Source organism: Cupressus sempervirens, chromosome 3, assembly GCF_028749045.1.
Source record: "Cupressus sempervirens isolate cs-2001-9-10 chromosome 3, ASM2874904v1, whole genome shotgun sequence".
In the NCBI taxonomy this organism is placed as follows: domain Eukaryota; kingdom Viridiplantae; phylum Streptophyta; class Pinopsida; order Cupressales; family Cupressaceae; genus Cupressus; species Cupressus sempervirens.
Genome location: NC_143120.1, coordinates 789,811,271 through 789,834,104, shown reverse-complemented (window position 1 = coordinate 789,834,104; position 22,834 = coordinate 789,811,271). Strand labels below are relative to the sequence as shown.

Here is a 22,834-nt window from a genome sequence, read left to right as displayed (position 1 = left end):
ACTGGCTCCATATGAACACCATGAGGGTAGGATCTCATAGTGGTGGCAAACCAAAGAAAAAGAAACCGAAACAAGCAATAGTGGTTGGGACACTTGACAAGGATGAGGAGGACGAAGAGAGTTCAGAAGAGGAGGCCAGCAATACGGATTCATCTTCCTCCAACTCCTAGGAGGAAGAAATTTGCCTAAGTCACCTACAGGGGACTCCACGGGTAGTTACTTTCTTACCAATCGTGAAGGGACCACTTCCAACTGGAATATCCAAATCTCCGGAGATTTACCATAACCATGGCATGACTAGTGAGCCCGAAGGAACGACTATAGTAGATAGTTCCACCCCAAACGAGGAGGGAGTCCAGGAAGGAGAAACCGATAGGCAACAGATTCCGACATGGAGGACTTCAAGATTATCTCTTCTGAGGGTGGTCAAACTAATCTCTCCAAAACAGCACACCCATACCAAAGCAATAGATCTGAGGTGCTAGATAAAGTGTGCACATAAGGTGAGGTTGCAAACACCTTTAGGGTTAGAAGTAGTACATCTAGTTGCCCTCATAGTGCAGTCGACAGGAACAGTGGATAAATAGTAGGGAGAAATTCACCCTCAAGAGAGTATGATGGCCATGGCTATGGCAAATACGGTTCTGGAGGAGGCCAACAAATTACTGGAGGATGAAGGAATGGTGTCCTCCCCTCTACCTATAGTTGCTGAGGAGCAGGTAGAGATATAAAGCGAGCGTGTGGAACCTCTTGACATGGCCTCTTTTGCAGCCAAGCTAGAGTTGTTTCTCACTGAGTTGCGTGTCATGGAGCATTCTATCAAGGAGCTCATGCAGTAGGCTAAGTCTCAGAATCTGGAAGCTATCATAACAGTAGCAGATGCATTGGCCACGTTTATGCAGACTGGCTGCCATACAGATTGGGGACTATTAGAGTAGGGTGGATATTCTGAGGAGGACATGGCCGCTACATGTACAAGTAGTTCTTAAATTTCAAGTGGATAGGAACAATTCCCGCCTCTCATGGAGGTCCTTGCAACTATGGAAATTGCCTTTCAGGGGACCTTCTTGGAACTCCAGCAGGGAAAAAGTTTGGCTAAGGTGTGGGGGCGAGAAAGGCAAACTCTTCAAGATTAGTGGAAAGCAAAGAAAGTTGCCAAGTAGAGAAAGCTGAATTAGAAAGCAAGGTCGCCACAGCAGAAGCACAAAAGATGGATGCCTTAAGGGTACTACAAGGTGTTCAGACAAAACAAAAGACAGCCAAAAGTGACTTGCAACGGCTACAGAGAGCTCCAAGTACAGGGATGTCCTCACATCCCTCCTCTTAAAATCAAAGATCTTTTTGTGTTTCATGTTCAGCTGTCATCTTGAAGATGACTTCTTTTTTTAGGGGAATAGATGTAGTCGAAATAAAGTAACTATTGTGTTTAGTACTTGTTATAGCTTAGTTGGGTTGGGTAGTTAGGAGGTGAGGGAATGCTTTGGTTGGTTCTCCCAATCGACCCTTCTATAATTACTTGGAATATTGCTAATGTATGCATGATGTTTTTGGTATTAAAAAAGAAACCATTTCCTCACCTACTAGTATTGTGGTATCAAAGGTACATCCTATGTTTTACTTTATGTGTATCTCAATTGCATTACTCTATGTGATTGGCATATCTCTGTGAACTTGAGTCATATTTCCACTCTACAGAGAGGTCCATGGAAATCCTCTGAGAGGTGTCGTAGACCTAAATTGGCGAGGTCGGCCTCATAAACAAGTCGAGTCTGAGATGCGGTGATATAGAGGAGCCTAAAGATCTATGGTCTATGATCCTAGAATGATATCACCCAAGCTCGAAAACTTGGAGATGCACTCATGTAAGTCCGCGAAGGGGTCCCCATCCTTCGAGATGTGCAACGTATGCGAAGATGAGGCTAGAAGACAATAGTAGACAACCACATAGATAGCTCTATGATGGTGACCGGTATGACCGATCCAAATCCATTAAAATCTGGGTGAGGTGTCCGAATGGACCACCAACATCGCACAAAAAAGATCATCTTTGATCAAGCAGGCAACACCCCAGAACCACGCACACCACCCAAGGCCTAGGCCTCATCTCTACAAATAGATAGCCACTGATACACAACAAACCCAAGAAGAGGATGAGTAGGACTCTCATGGGTCTCTGTGACGACCAAGATATCAGTTGTAACCAATAGCGTCCTAAACAAGACCGGTAATGACCAAAGAGTGCCATTACCATTTCAGTACTTGACAAGAAGAGAACCAATGGGTGGTCCCCTCTTGTCCAACTACTAGCGAGATCGTCATTTGGCTATGGAAGTCGATCTCTATTCACACTTGTTGGGAGGGGAATGACATATAATAGCACAGAGGTTTCTTATGACCGCCCACTTCCCATCCCATTTAGCTTGCGCCACAAGCTCTTTGGAATGTCTCAACTTTGTTAGTAGTGATCTCATAAGGTCCTCATCCAAAAAGATCTTAGTGGGAAGAGGGAATAATTTCCTATTCGCGCTAAGTGCCCAAAGCCTATCTGATATGGAGAGAAACCAAATGAAAAGTGTGCCATCTAGACCTAACCAACATCTATCAAGTGTGATATCAGCAATACCATGTCGGTCAGTGAGAAAGGATTGTCCAGCTGAAAGGGGATCAATCGTAGTGGGAGGGAGGCCCCGAACCCATAGGTTAAGTTCACGGGCTGACATCCAACGCTCCTCATCGAACTTCCCCTGTACAATCATTTCTAAACCGGCCCAAGTTGTAGGTCTGGAATTGTTACAAATGGAGGTCCAAGATTAGATTCTTGTTTGATTTCTGAGAGCACAATGGTATAAATCGCCACAAGTTTGCACTGTTGAAGTTTGATAGTATCAATTTCACCTAGTTGTTCAATAACATAATTGAATTGAGTCTCAATGCCTATTGTTTTTGTCGTAAAGGTAGCTGAGAAACTATCAAGACGAGAGGAATTAGTACCCACTTGTTGTTTGATACCGGTAACAATCTCAAAAAGATAAGAAACTATCCCTCAGGTTTTGGTTCTCCACTTCCATCTTGAAGAGTTTGTCGCATAATCTCTGATATGTAAGAGACGAAGGCTGTGAAGAAAGAGCAAGATCCATTGTGAGTAACAAGTAACAACAGGACAAGCCTATCAACAGGTAGGAGCCGCATAAGAGCTCGGAAAAACTATTCACCGGTGTGCATGGAGGAGACCAGATCAAAACGAATGAGCAGTACTACTAGATGGTTGGCAGGAGAGAGACGAAGACAGAATGCAAAATGCGGAATCCTAGAAGCCAGGTCTGCCCAACTCCACCAACGACAAGCCAAGAGCACATGTAAAGCGCCAAGAAAGAAAGAAAGAAATGCAACAGTGAAGCCAAGTCCGCCAAACACTATCAACACTCATGGGAAGCAACAAACAACAAGACCAAACAAACGAATGGAAGAACGAGAGAAACAAGTGTGAATGCAGTGGTGAGCAAAGCATACAGTTGCAATGAGAGTACTCAAGTTGAAGGATGTTGTCAACCACTGAGAAACTAAAAACCAGGATTCGACGAGAGCCCCAGCAAGAAACTCAATTACGTGAAGCTCAACCACGATTGCACAACCGTGGGAAGCAGGCAACCCCATCAAGAGACTCGATCGCATGAAACTCAACCACAGTTGTGTGAGCGCAGGAAGCAGGAAACCCCAACAAGAGACTCGATCGCATGAATCTCAACACGGTCGCGCAAGCGTAGGAAGTAGGAAACAAGTTGCAAACAAAAGCAAGCAACCTAGCGATTGACAAGAGCAGGCGAGAATGATGATAGCGACCAGGCACCTATGAAAATCCTAGCAATAGTAAACTCAACCCGTGTGAGTTACACTTGAATGGAGTGGCAGCAAAGCATCGGGAGCAACAGGAGAATTTGAAGACTAATTCTCATTGAAGAGTGTTTACAAATACATTTTTCAAGCACGAGCATTCATGCAGTGAGAAAAGTATTGAAAGATACTAGGAAGACATTTTGGGTATAGATGGTGGAAAAAGATAGGAATATTCAAACCTTTATTTGCAACCACAATTCCCTCTCTTCAAAAAAATTTGGAGGCTCAGAAAATTAAAAGGAAGAGGGGCTAAGAATATTAAAAGGAAGTGGGTGGATCAAGGGTCCTTGATGTATTTTCATGTTTATGTTTTATTACTAACTTATACATTTTTTCTATTATAAAGAGCTCAACCCTAGTCTCTTTCCAAAAGTTAGATTCTAGGTGCATGAGATCTATCATCTCACTCATTGAGCAAGGGAAAGGATATGGTGCCGACGACACTCCAAACTTTGGATATATTCATGAAACATTTGACAACATCTTCACCAAGTGAAGTAATCAATTCATAATTGATAGTAGGAAATTTGTTTGGAATTTTATGATCACAATAAACCTAATGTGGTACAAATATGAAATACAATCCACAAATCACATGCACTAAAGGCTAGAGAGTGTATTCTTCTTATGATGATTATGGACACCAAAACATGAGACATTGTCAATCACCTAATAACCTAAATATTTCCTCTATATTTGATTGAGTAAACCCCTAGTTGTTCAATTTATTACCCAATTTTCATCTCATTATTTACATGATATTTTATTATTTCATAGATAAATTCGCTATTTGTATTCACCAAAACCCATTTCTACCCTAAAATCCTGAATCACTCTTCCTCCATAGTGCACTCTAGGTAGATGAATTTATACATTTCCAAAAAGTAATTACATATTTATTTATGTTTCCCACACTTTTTCATTAAGGAGGGTTCAAATACTCCTTAATTCACTTCTTGCATGTTCAAAATTCTAATTAAACCCCCTCAAATCATTCATGTAGTGACACTGTCACATCGGTCAAAGAATTTGCCCATCCCTCAAGAGTACTGCAAACTTCCAAAGTACACAATTTCCATCATATCCCTCTACTTCTTCCAAGGGGAATCTTCAATGCCAATCATAACTCTACTCTAAATCTGCTATAAATGTGTCTGTAAAAGTAAACAACCAACATCTCATGTATACTTTAAAAGTTCAACAGATGTCATTCTTATAAAAATATTTGTAGAAAGTTGTCTAAATCATTTGAAGACGCCATGCTGATGTATTTTATCTTTTAGTGCCTCCTCTTTCTAGCATGCTAAAAACACTCTCAATTTGACAATTTGCAGAAAAAAATTATTTTCCTCCTTTCTCTACTTGTGAAGTCTGGTTTATGGCTCTTTATGTAACAAAAAAATCAAACAAACAACTAATAAAGCTGAAGTACACCCAACAAAGTTTGAAAAGCTTTGCATTGACATGTCTATTTCACTAAATATTAGAAGTATCTAATTTGGAAGTACAACAGCTAAATGTTACTTTGTAGTGACGTGCATTTTGCTGCATATAAGAAATATCTGATTTGTAAGTTCAACAGGTTGATGTTCAACATACCATCAAAGATATTGTTGCATCCAATGGTTTCAGAACATAATTAAATTTGTCAGTGTCTGTAGACAAATTGCTAAATAAGTCTTCTCCACACACGTTCCCCATGGCTGCTTCATTTGAGCATTCTTCACTTGAATTCCAATAGAGACCCATATCACGAATCTCTACTATTTTATGCACCTGACCACCCTTCAACTTTACCCCTGAAGAATTTCTGAGATCAAGAATAAATATTACAACTTGTTACAAATAGAAATGTGATCAAGAAAACCAGCACCAATATTAGTAGTACATTTTCACAATTCTTTGAACCAAGATCTAAAAACAAAAATGAACCAATGTTCATCTTCGTTTCTTTTCACTTGTGTGGGTTTCATCTTTTGTAACTGAGACAAAAAGGTTAAATACATTGTTCTGATCATTTTGCTGAAAATAAACAGAAAGCAAGCAAGAAAGATCTTTAAAAGATTTTATAAAGATATGTAGATACCTTTGGAAAGAATCCTTAATCATAATCCACTACAAAGTTTAAGAGTATATTACAGACAAGTATAACCACAAACCTACTAGCATATTTCTGAGCAACTTGCCAACAAGGACTTCAATTTGAGCAACTTGACAATAAGGACTTCAATTTGAAGACTCGGCCAAATTTCCTGACAGAAATGAAATTGCATAAATGACAATGCGATCAATAAGAATGCTCCCCTGTCCTCTAGGTGACCTTGGCATCCCTACGAGATTGTCCCTCCAAGAACTTTGGGAGATGTAATTTATCTCTGAACAAAAGAAAGGCACCTCAACCTACTCAAAGACTTCCTAATATACCTCCATCGCTTGAGATTTTTATGTTAAAGTATCATTAAACCCTTGGTTTTAAAAAATAAGAAAAAGCATTTTGCATTTGCCTGCAAGAGGAAGATACAGGAAAGGCTAAGGACATTGGAAATTTGCGAGCAATGTTAGGAAGTCAGAACTTATTGGAGTATATTCAATCTAAGATAACAGTACGCTGCTTGAAGAAGTTGGGTCCTTGTTCGGTCTAGGTCAAGTCCAGAGTCCGGGTCTAGACAAGGTCTTGTCAATCAAGTGTAGGTTTGTCTCAATGGAACTCAAGTGAACACGAGGCAATGGATAGCTACGCCAATTGCAGCATTAAATTTTGTTGTCCAACCCATTTATTCTACAAGATAGATATTTGTTGTTTATATTCAAATTGCTGAATACATTGCACAAAACATACCATAACAACAACATACATTGCACAGAACCCACTATTTTTTTGCTTCAGCAGTAGGAGTTGCAGTCCTTGGCAGTCTTGGTGGTAATTTCAACTCTCCAGACCTTGGAAGGAAGTAAATATAAGTTTGATGAAGATGAGGAATGGAGAGTATAAAATCAGTCAAGTCCTTGGGTTGGAGTTTCAGCATAATGAAGATGGACAAATAAGGATGTCAGCATTTAATTTGGCCAAGTTCAACAAATGGACGACTCAATCCCTTTACCTTTCACTTTGATAGGCTTGAGAAGGCTTAGGAAGAAAGGCAAAATTGGTCAAGTGTGGGAACAGCAGAGTGTACAAGACAAAATCCTCAGGGCATGGCAGAATCCATCTGCCCTTGGGGATTCAAATCCTTTGTTACCCCGATTTACTGCCCTCTCCCATAGCGCTTGTAATCCTGGTGTAACAATCTATTGAAGGACAAAATCTGGGCATGCTCTTGTATTACAAAACCTATCTATCTTCCAGATTTTAGCATTAATTCACCTTAGGCGGCAGGGTTAAGCTATTTTGTTATATCAGAACTTGAGATTTGCAAGAAAATAGAGGAATTGGGTTCCAGTTTGAAAAAATCTTGAGAGAAGTCCTTTCTTGCTCAATGTTAATGTGCTTGCATTTCCTGAAAATTTTAACATTTCTTTCATGTTTGCCTATCATTTCTTGAACTTAATACTTTTTATCTCTTGTTTTGTAAGGTAAGTCATTCAGAAGGGAGGTTTGGAAGGCAAGGAGACAATGGCAAGGCTCAAGCTCGAGGACTTCAAATGGCAAGAAGGTTCAAATCAAGTTTCCAAAGTACAAGTTCGAAGATCAAGATGGAGTTCAAGAAAGCAAAGAAGAAGAAGAAGAGAAAAATTAGAGAAAATTTTCATCAACTTGACTTTCATCCGGAAATCAAAGTTTATTTAGAAGGATCCAAATGCATGAAGATTTCATCACTTCAAGAAATTCAAATTTCAAGTTTGCAAGTACAATCAAGTCCAAATCATGGCAATGAGAAAATTTCTAAGAGCAAAGATGGAGAAAATTTGGGAAGATGGAGCAATTTGGGAATATGCCATCACAATTGAAGGCCCAATAATGTTGTGTATTTAAGAGATATCTTCTCATCACAAAGGGTTGGTCAAGTCTACAAGATAAGGATGTTGAGGCAGAGCCTACTAGTCTTCAACCAATCAGAAAATTCCAGTCAGACATGTCCAAGCACTTTCAATCGTATTAAGCATAGCGTACAATTTTCTCACTGGCTCTCAAAAGCATTTTAATTTTCTTATTGGCCCACAGGGTGGTGGCTACATGTAATTGGATGATAGTGTAACAAACATAGTTACGATTTGTAGGGATTAATCTTGGCCCTTGATCTTGAATTAATCTTAGCCCTTCATTGTAATTAAAAAACCAAAGGCCAAAGCCGTCTCATTTGTAAAGAGCTAGAAAGTTAGACATTCGAGAAGCTATTGAGTAGTAGAAGTAGAGTCGGAGAGGAGACTTGGTGAGATTGTTGACATAAGAAAGGAATTGATGATTCATTGTTGGTCTGCGTGGCAGATTATGTAATGTCCTTTCAAGTATTGCATAGTTTCTTAAATTCCTCATTTAGGATTTTATTCCATGTTAAGTAGAGGTATAGGTAGATGAGTGAAAGACATTGTTGAATGGTGATTAGTGGTGAAGCTAGTGTCCATATCTTTCATTACTTATTGATTGTAAGTAAATGTGTAAGATGAGTCTGGGCTTAAATTGCAAGTGTTTAACCTCTACTGGAGATGTTCATTTAGATTGTTCCTTCATAGGGTATTAAGCTGAATATTATTAATAAGAAAATCATTCCTATATTTGTAGAAGATAGTGTTGGTTCCCAAAACCGCAGATTGGAAATCCAAGAGCTTGTCACTTCTCCGATAGGACTTCTCAATCAGTTCTGGCCAACGAACGGGAATACTTCTTGATTCCCCTACACTTCGAGCTCCGCTACACCCAAGCGGGTAAACCTTCACCTTGAACACTAACTACTCAATTCAAGGGTTTTCTATAGCGAATTTAAACTTTACGAGTTCCTCAGCTGGCAAGGTCCTTGAACTCGATCAGAATGAAAATGAAACTGGATGCTGAATACTTGATGATTGAATGTTTTGTATAAATTTTGTAAATAATGAATTTGATGCTTGCAGGAGAAATATATTGATTTTCTGACTTCAACAAAAAGACCAGTGCCTTTGCTCATTCGGGCGATAGAGTCAACTTCAGAGAATTTTTACATACAACTTCATAATGTTCAATGCACTTGTACTACCAATAATTTTGATAATCTAGATGCGACAGACCAATTATAATGCAATCTTAAATTAGTCCAGATTGAATTTTAACTCTACCGAGACAAACTGGACACAGCTGTGAAAACAATTAAATATTTCACAACACCTGCGATGATCAAATTCAAAATGCTAATTGACCATGTCCACTTATCTGATAACAAAATCATATAAAAAATTTTAAAATATGATTATGAAGGACGATTCGCCTGCAATTTAAATCTCCACGCCATTAAAGATAAGCAAAAGACATTTTTATTTTATTTAAAAAATAAAATAATGGACTTTATTCAAAATCATAATATTGCCCTTATCTCTCCATACAAAATAATAAATATTTTATCTCTTCTTCTGAATATCTGAATGAATGTTCGGATATGTTACAATGATCAATTCCTACAATATTGAATTTTCCCTCTCTATTTATAATGGATAAAGAAACATAACCCTTGAACTAAGAGTTACGTCCTTTCCTAATTTTTAATTATTACCTAATAATTTATTTTTTTTAAATGACACCCCTTCAAATTAAATAATTTCTTTTGGTCACCGCTTGAACTAAGTCTTAATCGCATCCTTGGTTAAAAAATGTCGTATGGAACTTTTCTTATTTGATTGTTCTAAACATTATTACTATCCCGTTTTACTAGAAATCACTCGGTGGATGCTCTTCGTCTCCTGTAGCCTACGGTCCTGTGATATGAGTTTTTTGAGTTTTTCCGCACACAATTTCTGACTGGGATCACAATTATTTTAAATTTTTATTCTTTTATAAAATTCATCAGGTATGAAGCTTTCGGAAATACTTTATCTCCTCCACGGCCATACAAACCTGCAAGTGTTCTGCCGCTTCGATATTGTTCATATTAATAACCATGTGACGGCTTCTGTCTCAGATTTCATTTTCCATCTCCAGAAGCAATTTGTGCGCTTGTTCTAGTGCAAAATATTACTTTGTATATGCAACCAGTATCATTGCCTGTGTGTTTCAAATTTCACAACTTTGGACACGGTGGCTTCATTTTGGACTTCGACTTCTATCCTATGTGTAATTTGAAATATTCACAGGTGGCAAATAAACATTAATGGCAATGAAAGTCTCAAACTTTATAACTCGCAATGGAAGTATTTGGGTTGCTACTGTGATCTGTATTTTCCATGTGAGCATTTCCAAGCTACTGTGGAGCAACTTTCACAGGTTCAGGTGTATCATCTCCAGTGATATGCATAACTTCATCAATATTATGATGACATAAATTTTTGTGTTGCTTTCACAGTGTCCAAATAAATTGAAACAGATTATATATTCTTTATTATCAGAGGAGCGATGTAAGATACTTTGAACGAACACCAGGAGCATTCGAATGTTCAATGGCAATTTCAGGTGTATGACAGATTCACTTCTTCCACAATAGGCTTTTGTACTCAGTTGCATATTCATGTATGGTATCAATATCAATATCAGGCTTCAAATGATTCACAGCATCTCCAGTCTCATGAAGTTTAGCTTCCAAGCTCCTGAGGAATAATGACACTCAGTTTTTGAATAAACTCTATACAGTATAATCTTTGACAGTACATTGTTTGATTATGAATAGTCTTCAACGCTAGTGTCTTGCTTCAACGGTACATTCTCCTTTTATACTACCGGGTTCTTCTCAACACATATCAGGCAGTATATAAATAATCATTGTATAAGAATATGTGTTGATTATTGCCGTTTAGTGGCATCTGCTTGCTATCATTATCCCTTTCTGCTTGTATTGTATTGGTCTTCCAAATTGGAGTTGCTTTATATAAGTGTATGTTGTTTATCCTTCATGTATCTATCACTGATTTGTGTAATTTGGAATCCAATCCAAATTTGTTTGTTGTACATGATAACTTTGTTCCAACTGCACTATCACTCAAACCATTATATTGTCCTTCTTGTTATTAATGGATTGTTGTTGTTTGTCTTATTCATTCTTCTTTAATTTTTGTGAACCACTTAAAACTGCCCTGCTCATGACTTTCTAATGCTTTGAAACATATTATTTGAAAATAAGTAGTGGGTGAGATCTGAAAATTATCTTCTTGACATGGTGTTTGGGACTCTAAATTTACCAAAATTTTAGTGTTCTATCAAATAGCACCCTTATTATTTAAAGTAAGGTAAAATATTTGATATATTAAAAAAAGATTGAATAGATCATTATAAAGAACTTTACAAATGTACAAAATAAAAAGTTTCTAATAAGAAACTTAATAAGATCAAGCAATCGATCTTATCTAACTAAATTACATTATATACAAAAGATGACCATTAAAGTAATAAAACAATAATATTCTAATAACCTCCATTAATGGTCATTCTGTCCACAACACCAAGTTGTCCCCTAAATTTAACAAACTTATCTAGACCATCTAGACCAAGAGGCTTGGTGAGAAAGTCTGCAGTCTGATCCGTTGTTGAAGCATACTGTAAGAACTATCCCCTCTTCAACCAACTATTAAAGTAATGACAATGAGTGTCAAGACATTTGGATCTTTCATGGAATATTGGATTCTTGGCAAGTTTGAACACTCCATGATTATCAAAGAGTAAGGGAGTTGGGCCTACTTAAGATAAATGTATATCCGCAAGCATCTGACAAAGCCAAACAGCCTCACAAGCTCCCTAAACAGCTCCTCAATATTCTACTTTTGAGGATGAGAGTGAGACTGCATATTGATTCTTACTAGTCTAAGTGACTGTATCAAATTCCAAACTAAACACATCTAGAAGGTGATGTCTTATCATCAACCGAACTTGAAAAATCTGAATTTGTGAACCCAATGAGTCCAAAATCATGACTCCTAGTGTAAAGAAGTCCACAATCGAAGGTTCCCTTCAGACAATGTAACACACACTTCGCTACTAACCAATGATCAGCCTTAGGAGCTGTCATGAAGCATGAAATGTAGATCACTGCAAAACTGAGATCAGGTCTTGTGGTAGTGAGATAGATGAGACTGCCTACTAGTTGCCTGTAAATGGTTTTATCAACATGAGGAGAATCAGAATTGGCCAACTACTCCAATCCTTTCTCTATAGGTGTATATGCAAGTTTACAACCTTGCATACAAAACATGTTAAGCAAGTTCCTGACATCCTTGGACTAAGAGATAAAGATGCTACCATCACTTTGCCAAACCTCAACACCTAAACAATAAGGGAGAAGCCTCAAATCTTTCATTTAAAAATCCTTGCACAATCTTGTTTGGTTTCTGCAATCAAATGTGTTGAATTATCATTAATGATTAAGTCATCCACATAGACAACAAGAAAGAGAATATCATCACCAAGGCATTTGATATATATATTATTGTCAAAAGGACAACGCAGAAAACCATGAGCAACCAAATACTGATCAATTTTGATGTACCACGCTTGAGTGGCCTGTTTGAGTCCACAAATTGTTGTCTTGAGTCTAGAAACTTATTGTTCTTTGCTAGCAACCTTGAAACTAGGTGGTTTCGTCATGTAGACTTCCTCCTATAACTCACCATTGAGCAAGGCACTATTACCATCCATCTGATAGAATTTCCATCCAAACTGATCTACAATGGGGATAAGAAGACGATTTATACTCATCTTGGCAATAGGAGCAAAAGTAATAAAATATTAATTCTCTAATAACCCTCAAGCAACTAATTTGGCCTTGTATTTATCTAACTAAATTACATCATATAAAGAAGATGACCATTAAAGTAATAAAATATTAATACTCTAATAACCATACAATGCCTACTTAATTTGGTGAAGCAAGGATTGGTTAGAGGCTCAATCCATCATAAACATTGTCTAAGAATTGGTTAGAGGCATACCCCATCTATTTCAACTAAGTTACCGGGTTCATACCAATAGGCCTTGAACTGGGTTCGGGAGTGTACCCTGTGCTAGTTTGTGTGTGGATACTTATGGGTACTTGCATTAGAATATTCTAATGTTTCTTTAATGATCATCTTAGTTAAGTCTTTAGTTTATTACGTAGTTTCTATTTCTGTCTTTAGTTCACGATTGTTTCTTTTAGAAACATCGTCTTTGTAAATCTATATAATGAGCTTTCATCTCCTTTGTTTAATACAACTACAACAACATCAATTTACCATAACATGGTATCAGAGCAGATCGAAGGAATTTCATAAAATTTGGCTGATTTTTTAAGAAAAATTCGAGCCTCTTTTGATTTGGATTTTTTCCTAAAAATGAGCTTTTGAATTTTTAGAAATAAAAATCCTCTGAGATATTTTATGAAACTTTTGTAGATAGTCTTCAAGGATTTTTGCTGGAAATCACAAGCCTGGTTAAGGGTTTTGATCCCATGATTTCTTTGTTGCAACAAGTCTCTGATTTTTTCAATTGCATGTACTTGCATATACCTCACGTACTTGCATGGTGCTTGAATGTGCTGGTTTACCATGTGAAGTCTCGGGTTTTGTCCCTCTTAAAAATTTCTGTCGAGTTTTCATAATTATTTCCCTTAAAGAAATTTTTGATGGTTTTCTATAATTTTTCCCTTAAAAAAATCTGACTCTATAATTCGCAAAGTTGCATGGGATTCCTATATGGGTTTATAATTTTTTCCTCAAAAGTTATCTATGGGGTTTTACCGTTTTTCCTCAAAAACAATGTAATGTCCCTTGCTTAGCACTCTTGGAATATCAGTGCATTAGATTGTCTTCTCTTACATACTCTATCTAAATTTTATACTTAATTAATTAAGAAATGGATGTTGGAATTCTTGTTAGTTGTTATTTTTGAATTCTAACAACAATATTTATTTAATGTTCCCTCTCCAAATTGGTTGGGACTATTACATCTCATTTACAACTTATTTTTGTGCATCTTGATCTCTAGTCAATAACTCCAAGGTACTATTGACGACTTCCTTATATTTCGTAAATGGGAAGGTTACTCATGTACAATAGGATGTAAGTCTTCTACTAGGGTTTTATTAACCACTATCCTTTAATTCTTTCCACTAATGATGTCAGACATCATGCCTTTTTCTAGGTTGAGCCTCTTTGTGAAACTGCATAACTTGTAGTTTGACACACTTGTCTTAATGGACATAATGATTGATATTGGTTAGTTCTCTTGATCAATTAGTAATAGTTCCCGACTTGGCTCCATGCACTCAAACATTCCCTTACTAAGATCGATGATTGGATTTCCTTGTAAGTGATAATTGAAAGTTTCATAAATTATATTATTTTCAATTCTCATATTGTGTATGATTCAATAGTCATCATCACACCATATGTTCATGATATTTGATCAATAGACCTTCATTCACTCTAAAGCTATATTGCTCACGGCAATATATTATTGAGATGTATGCCCTTAGTACTTATGTTGTCGATTCCGGTCAAATATAGGAGTTCTTCCTATGTGGATATTGTGCCGATTATCCCCACGTTAATGTCCCTTCATTCCAATTCGCTTACTCTTCGTGTGTTGTCTATTACTTCCACCGTATTGCTCCTGGCATTCTTGTTCTTCTTCGTGATCCTTGTTGGTGTCTAAGATACTCCCCTGGGATATTCATTGCCCACGATTTTGGTGAAGCTAAGTTTATGGTACTTGTGCTTTCGATTAAAGCTTAGTCTGATCTCCGCATACCTGATAATCTAACCCGGAGATGTATTAACATGTTTTTCCTTTATCCCTCGCACTAGCAGCTTACCAATCTGATTGTTTGACTATTTCATGTACTCAAGGGGTTGTGCATTATCCATCTATCTGCATTTGGTTCTTGTCTACTTGTGCTCACATCACTATAGTCTACCAACTGTTACCGCAATGATTCTATGCCTATATCTTATTTTTGTTCTTCCATTTGTAATTCCTCAAATGATACAATACATAATGAGAAGCGGTATTCAGCCCGACTGTATGCCTTGTGGTGTTGTCTTTCCAATCATTGTAGAGAAAAGGTATTCTCCATTACTATTTGCCTTTCTCAATTGATTAGCTCGGAATATCCGTAGATGACACAGAAAGTCTTCTATCCACTATACTTATGAGTTCTTGCTTTCAATCATCTCTTGATATTGGTTTCTCCTTTATATTAGTTTTAAAAATAGATGAAATTCATCATATGTTTTTCTCTTCTTATTTTTCCCCTTTATTTATATGAATGTTTTATACTTCTAAGAGACACCTCTTGTATCTTTATATAATCAACTAAGATTAATTATGTCTTCAATATAATATCATTGCCTATTTCAAGTTATAGATTATTATTTATTTTTATAATAATTTTATTATATTGAAAATATATAATTTGTTAATGATATATTATTATTATGTTATATCATTCATTCATTTATCTCTCTCCCCCTCTCTTTCTATATATGATTTAAATAATAAAATATATTATTATTATGTTTTTATTTGTTTAATCTTATATTTTAAATCCTATTATTATAGAAATATATCTCAGAAAGAGGGACATTACAAACAAAGCTTTGTATTGTCTAGTTTTGCCAGATTTTTCACCTCAAAAATCATGTTGGATTTTGATCAAATTTTCACCTCAAAAACTATGTTGGAATTTCCTCGATTTTTCTCCTCAAAAATTGTGGCTTTTTGCAGTTTGTTTTAGGGCATAATGCTCATCTACAAAGTTTGGGGGGTTTGCTGAGTTTTCCTCAAAATCGTGCTAGTTGTTCTTAGTGTTTGTCTCTGTCTCCAGGAAAGAGCAGCTTCGTTATCCAACATCAAGTTGAATGTTTTGTGATGATTCTTGGTTAGATCTTTTGTTGATTCTAGAAGGTTAGTGGCAAATGCATCTCAGTAGTAGAGTCAGTGACAGGCTCTTGTCTCGTTTTGCAGAGCATTCTAAAGAAGGGGGCACCCTTCTCTGTTACTTTTTGGACAGATTTTAGCTTCTTGGTCATTAACATTTTGCAGATCCTAGTAGAGTCTCACTAGCAAACAAATGTTATGAAGAATTTGTGACCATATGACATCAGTCAAACAATGACCATTAAGAGAGGCTATTAGAATATTCTAATGTTTCTTTAATGGTCATCTTAGTTAAGTCTTTAGTTTATTAAGAAGTTTCTATTTTTGTCTTTAGTTCATGATTGTTTCTTTTAGAAACATCGTCTTTGTAAATCTATGTAAGGAGCTTTCATCTAATTTTGTTTAATACAATTACAACAACGTCGATTTACCATAACAACTTGTTGGATACATGGTATGGCTGATTCGAATATTTTCAACTATCAATTGGCATTTAATATTTATCTTTGGCATTTGGAATTGATTAATGATCAATTATCAGATTATGAAATGATTTAGTTTTAGTATTTTGTATATTTCTCTTTTTTTATTGCATATATATGTATATATATATATATACACACACATACCCATACATACCCAAACCTCTACACAAAAATTTGTTTACCCACACCCATCCCCAAACCTGAACTGGCAATTGAGTTCTCCTTGAATTCTATTTTAGATATTTCAAAGAAAAATAAAAATCAGGTTTTGATACCATATTCTAGACAAATGATTTGGTAAAATATTGGATAATTATTTACTAAGAAGGAATTGTTCTTAATCAATCTTAGCAGATATTGTTTGAATAGTTGAGAGGTATATGAAGGCAATGCTCCAAACTTTTCAATCAATATTTCATTGACTCGATATATAGAGTGACCACCTCATTTTCATGTTCTTTCTTATGCTTGTAGAGATTATTAGTTGTTTAATCAAGATCTATGTCAGGAATCTCAAATAATTTGATTGCCCAACATTTTGTCAATCTTATGTGCCTTCAAGATAAACCAAAATGAACAGCTCAATTATAGTGTCACTAGGACACAGGGTAGTTGGAGATACCAGAGAGTGGCACTCGTGCGGCTTATTTTCAAAAATAGGTGGGGATTCTTGGAGATGCCTTTTTTTAATAAATTAATAATTTAAAAAAATTTCATGACAGAGAACTTTGAAAACAAGAATAGTAAATCAGTCCCACAAGAACAGTATTTACTAAAGGTAGTTTCTATTTAGACCATAACAATGACAGAAAATCAATCATACAACTGTTTATGTCCCTCTGAAAAAGTGTACACTCTCAGTATTAGATCAAATCCTGATAACTTTGCATAGATTTTTGTATCATCCAAAACATCAGATTGAAATATTATGCAAGCTTGTTTCATTTCTTGCTATACTTTCTTGTCTATAACATGTTATACCCTAGGAATTACTAGCAGGAGACATCAATTTTTGGTCTAGAAGTCTGTAAAGATGTCTCTAGCATTGGAGACACATTTCCATATCCAAGACAGGTCTTAAGGGATGGGATAGGAGCTTTACCATGCTTAATTCTTTACAAGAAATACTCATTTGAATTAAGTTATGGAATTAATGAAAACATGGATAAAATTGATGTTCTATTATTCAAATTAGATGTATGGACAACAGACCCCATATGCTTATCAATATTATTGTCATGTGCTTAAAGAAGACATGGATGAAACAGCTTTTCTATTAAAATTATATCCATGGCCATTAGACCCCATATGCTTTCCAATAGTATCATCACATACACGAAAGGCCAATATATCCTTAGAGTAGTTGACTGTTTTAGAATTTCATGGAGTATGTTTTTTAATTTATAATGTTGAAAAAATCATAAGAGTGGTTTCAAGGAATTCATCGAAGATGTCAAATTAATGAGTGTGGTTTCAATTTCAAATATCGAAAACTTCATATAGGTGGTTTAATCCCAACTATTGAAAAGAACCCTACAAAGCTGCCAAACTTTTAACATAGCCTATAGGTTGTTTCAAGGAATTCAATAAAGATGTCAAGATAATAATTTCCCCTTATTTCATATTGTCGGATATGAAATGAATTCATTTTAATAAAGTCCTCAAAAGTATAAGAGCACATAATGAAAAAAACCTTCAAAATTGTCCTCCTGATAATTTGGTAAAAAGTTTGACTGTAATGTCCAATCTCGACCCCTCAAACAAGGTATCTAATGAGCTTACTTCCAAAGCGTCTGTATATTTTAAATGTCATTTTGTGTAGCAGGTCGCACTAAAACTATCAACTAGCTGTTTCAATATCTCAGACGATATAAAAATGTTTACAAAAGCATGGATAAAGTTTTCTTCTCTTTGATAAACTAGCAATTAACGTTGATTAGTATGAGAATTGACAAGATACTATCTTATGATGATTTTCCAGACAAATTATTCTTGTGACCACCTTTCTTCACGTCTGTTTATTGAAGACACGTATTACCAATCATCACCCAAGCATGCATGGGTAGTTTTCTTAATAAACTAGGAAAAAGTATTTTTTTCTCTGCAACAGGCAAAAACAAGTCAAGTGGGAGTTTGCATAAGATGAATAACCTAGTCATTAAAGTGAATCAGCCAAGATTAACTTTACCTACCTCATTAACGTAGCTCTGATGTAACTGGTTTTGGTCCAACATATTTCTTACCAATTAATGTTATTTAATATGAGAATTGGCAACACACTGTCATATGATGACTATGAAGACAACTTATTTTTGTGAACACATTTCTTCACATCTGTTTATTTAAGTCACGCATTATTGATCATTGCCAAAGCATGCATAGACAGTTTTCTTAAGATAGCTAGAAAAAAGAACAGTTTGCTTTTTTCCCTGACCAGGCAAAAACAAATCAAGATGAAGTTTGCATAATATTAATAACCTAGCTATTAACATCAAGCAGCCAAGATTGACTTTGTGCTACCTTAATAATGTAGTTCTACATGAAGTTTGCCAAACATGAATAACCTAGCTATTAAAGTTCTTACCAATTAATGTTATTTAATATGAGAATTGGCAACACATTGTCATATGATGAATATAAAGACAACTTATTTTTGTGAACACATTTCTTCACATCTGTTTATTGAAGTCACACATTATTGATCATTGCCAAAGCATGCATAGATAGTTTTCTTAAGATAGCTAGAAAAAAGAACAGTTTCTTTTTTTCCATGACCAGGCAAAAACAAATCAAAATGAAGTTTGCATAATATTAATAACCTAGCTATTAACGTCAAGCAGCCAAGATTGACTTTGTGCTACCTTAATAATGTAGTTCTAGATGAAGTTTGCCAAACATGAATAACCTAGCTATTAAAGTCAAACAGCCAAGATTGGCTTTCAGCTTCCTTATTAATGTAGTCCTGAACTAGCTGGACTTGATTCAACCTCTTTCTTAGCCTCTATTTCTTGAAATGGCAACAGTGTTTTCCAATGGATAGAGAATGTTTTTAGATCAACAAAAACAGTTGATTTCTTCTTTTTGATAGCCAAGCAATGCCAACTCCAACACACCTACTCTAGTTGCTCATAGTCAAATAATTTGGACATTCCTAGTTCCAAAAAGTTCAAGAGTCTATTATCTCAATATATGACAATCTATATCACTTCCTATCCATATTGTGATTTCTGTCCTCGTAATATATATTATATAACATTACTTATCTATCTTATGAACTTATTTTTGTACCTCATTTTATTTAACAGGCCTGAAATCTGTACTTGTGATTCAAAGGAAGTGGTGAGCCCTAATAATTACAATCCTACAGTGATAAAGACACAAAATAATAAACATTTATGGGTTCCCTGTAAGCAGATAAAAGTAAGTGATGAGGTGAAACAGTTGCAAATTCTTCAAGTGTTAAATGAGTTTAAATAAGAAAGAATCTTACAGCCAGCAATAATAAATTGTGCTATATGAAAATACATGTTGGCAAGCTCAACATTTATGCTCAAATCACTAAAAATAGAAATTAATGTTGAAAAGGTAGACTAGGTACAATGGTAAAAACACTAGAAAGTGAAGAATATAAAAGACAAAGATTTAAGCAAACCTATCTGAAGCGGGGTAGGCCCAGGCATCACTTGTCATTACTGTAAGAGTAGAGAATCTTAATCCAAATGAGAAAAAAACCTGTAAATGATTAGAAGGGTACAAACACTTCAGCATTTAGCAATAATCTCACGAGACCAACCAAAATAATTATGCATTTACTGATTCTCCAAAACCAATAACTAAATAGCATCATCATTTTGATGCAATCAAGGATAGGGAAACCAATCAAGCACAGGATTCTCCTTATAGCAATAACAGACAAGACCACTTCTAAAAACAAGGGATAAATGTCCATTACTCTTATGCAATCTGATTTTTATGTATTCAAACATGACACCAATGTGGAAGAAAACACTGCAAGCTAAAGCATATACACTCAAACTAAACAAGCTAATATTTAGACATGCCCATGACAGCTGTTTGCTATCACAAACCAAACACACCCAATTGACACCAATTTTCATATAGAAATTAGATTTTGGCATTAGAATACTCACAACATTATCAGCCAACTGTTGAGGCCATTGACACCAACACTGAGGAAATAGATGATTTTATAACTATTCCATACAATACTTTACATTAGGTTTCATAGGGAAATTTTGCACAATTTCCCGTTAAAAATCTCATATTTTCAGATCCAAAGAACCCCACGAGACATGAAAATCAGAAATTAACATCAAATCTACAAAGATGATTACAAAGAGTCTCCATCTTCAAATCCACAACTAGTCTAAACATTATCTTCACCCTACAAGACCAAAACAACTCTCAATCTCCAAAAAAAGCTCAATCCCTACAAAAGCAACTCCAAAGATGATTCTGTTAGGATTAAAACACGGACAGAAATAACAATTACATGCAAATATAACCAATAACAGAAAATAATAGATCACACAGAAAAGAACACAAGGCACCAAGATTTAACGTGGTTAACCCAATCCCTGGGCTACGTCCACCAAATAGCAAGTCCAATATTTTTATGATCCAATGATTACAACCTAATTACAATCTGTAATCCCTTACAGCTCAATACTGCCGCAAGAACCAATTTCGCATCACACCTTATGAAAAAATCTCTAACCCTAAGCCCTTTTATACAAGTATTTTAACCGCTTTAGGGTTATAATTAATAATTACATGTTGGCCCAATATCCCGATAAAATAGGGCCCAGAAAAAAAATTCGGCCAAAGAATTTATGAAGTATGTACAGTGCTTTCCTAATCAGTCACCACAATCTAACAGATTCCTCCTCAATCTGAACACCCAATGACCTGCAAGCATAGAACTCTCCATCTCCTTCCTAAAACTTGTCATTCTCTCCATGGAAGCTAACTGTTTTCTTCACATCTAACAGTAGTTTTATGTTTCTCTCACTCTTTCCTTAAAGTTAACTGCTAAAAGGTGGTTTATGTACCTCTCCAGATGTAGTGCAATTCTCATAGGCTTTTTAATGAGGGATCAATCATGCAACACCATGAGTTGGAAAGATTCTTCAAGGGACCCAAGAGATTCTCATTTCAATAATGAAATTTCAAAGAACATTTTTTCCTGAATATAGTGTTCATCTTAAAGAGAAATAAACAATAAGGAAAAGATTATCAAATATAATTCCCATAGGTGTAAACCCCTTTAAAAGTGTCATACTTCATCAATAGGAATAATCGCAACTCATTCCACTTAGTCAACACAATCAAATGAATGCATGCAAGATTTAACATTTTTTATAAATCTAAATAAGGATCGTCTTTTCATAAAAAATAATGAAAACTGTTAAAAATATTTTAAAATGAAAAATTATGAAAACCCATCAAAGAAAACTTCATGGGCAAAACACAAGAGTTTGCAGAGTAGACAACATATACAAGCAACATGCAACTCACAAATAGCACAAGCAAGCAACATGTGAGTACATGCAACCCTTTGTAAATCACAGCCTTTGCTCAAACCAAGAAATTGTACGATCAAAAACCTTAACCAAACCAAAAAATTTCAGCAAAATCTTTGAAGACAAACCATAGAATTTCCACAAAATACCTCCAACAGTTTTTATTTTGAAAAAAATTAAAAATTAAAAATCCAAATTAGAAAAGGCTCAATTTTTTCTTTAAAAATCACCAAATTTTATGAAACCCCATCAACTGGCTCTCATACCATGTTATGGTAAATCAATGTTTTATTAAGCAAAGGAGATGAAAGCTCTCCTTATATAGAATTACAAAGACTATGCTTCTAAAAGAAACAATCGTGAACTAAATATGAGAACAGACACTACCCAATAACAAAAGACAGGCTAAGATGGCCACAAAAGAAACATGCCAATATTCTAATAATATTGCAACTCCCCCACACATGGGCACTCCCTATTCATGGATATTGGAATCTACATTAAGGTCAAATAGGAAAATTGAATAAGCATCATGCAAATGGTCTAAAACCCCAAGCATCCATATGAGAAAATGTGACTATTCAACTTCTATGGTTGGGAGCCGTCTACATTAACCCAAGTTTCCAGGATAGGGGGATGAGGAAATGGGTTTTTGGGACGTTTTCTTTTTGGCCGGAGCAAGGGATGGCTATATATATATATCACATTCATCATAGCAACATAATTTTTAATTGTCAATTCCATTCATCAAATCATCATAGAACATAACAATTAGCATCAAATTGAATCATCATAGACAGCATCAATTTGAATCATCATCTAAGAATACTAAAGTCTAAAAATAGGAACATAGGATGACATCAAATGAATCAATTGAGAGAATGAAAAGCATCATAGATTCATACCATAATGCTGCAATTTTTAAGTTTCAAACTTTCAACAAAATG

At 35.5% G+C, this 22,834-nt stretch overlaps 1 protein-coding gene across 1 annotated transcript in view; it reads right to left on the bottom strand.

Moving 5' to 3' along the window:
* LOC149569164 (vacuolar protein sorting-associated protein, putative (DUF1162)) overlaps positions 1-22,834 on the bottom strand; it is a 304,062-nt gene that overhangs the window by 258,196 nt on the left and 23,032 nt on the right. Inside the window, exons 7-8 of the mRNA XM_089821926.1 lie at positions 19,997-20,076; positions 5,494-5,704 (exon numbers count right to left, since the gene is read on the bottom strand). Of these exons, the coding sequence (XP_089678052.1) occupies positions 5,494-5,704; positions 19,997-20,076 (291 nt within the window). The remainder of the gene's footprint in view (positions 1-5,493; positions 5,705-19,996; positions 20,077-22,834) is intronic.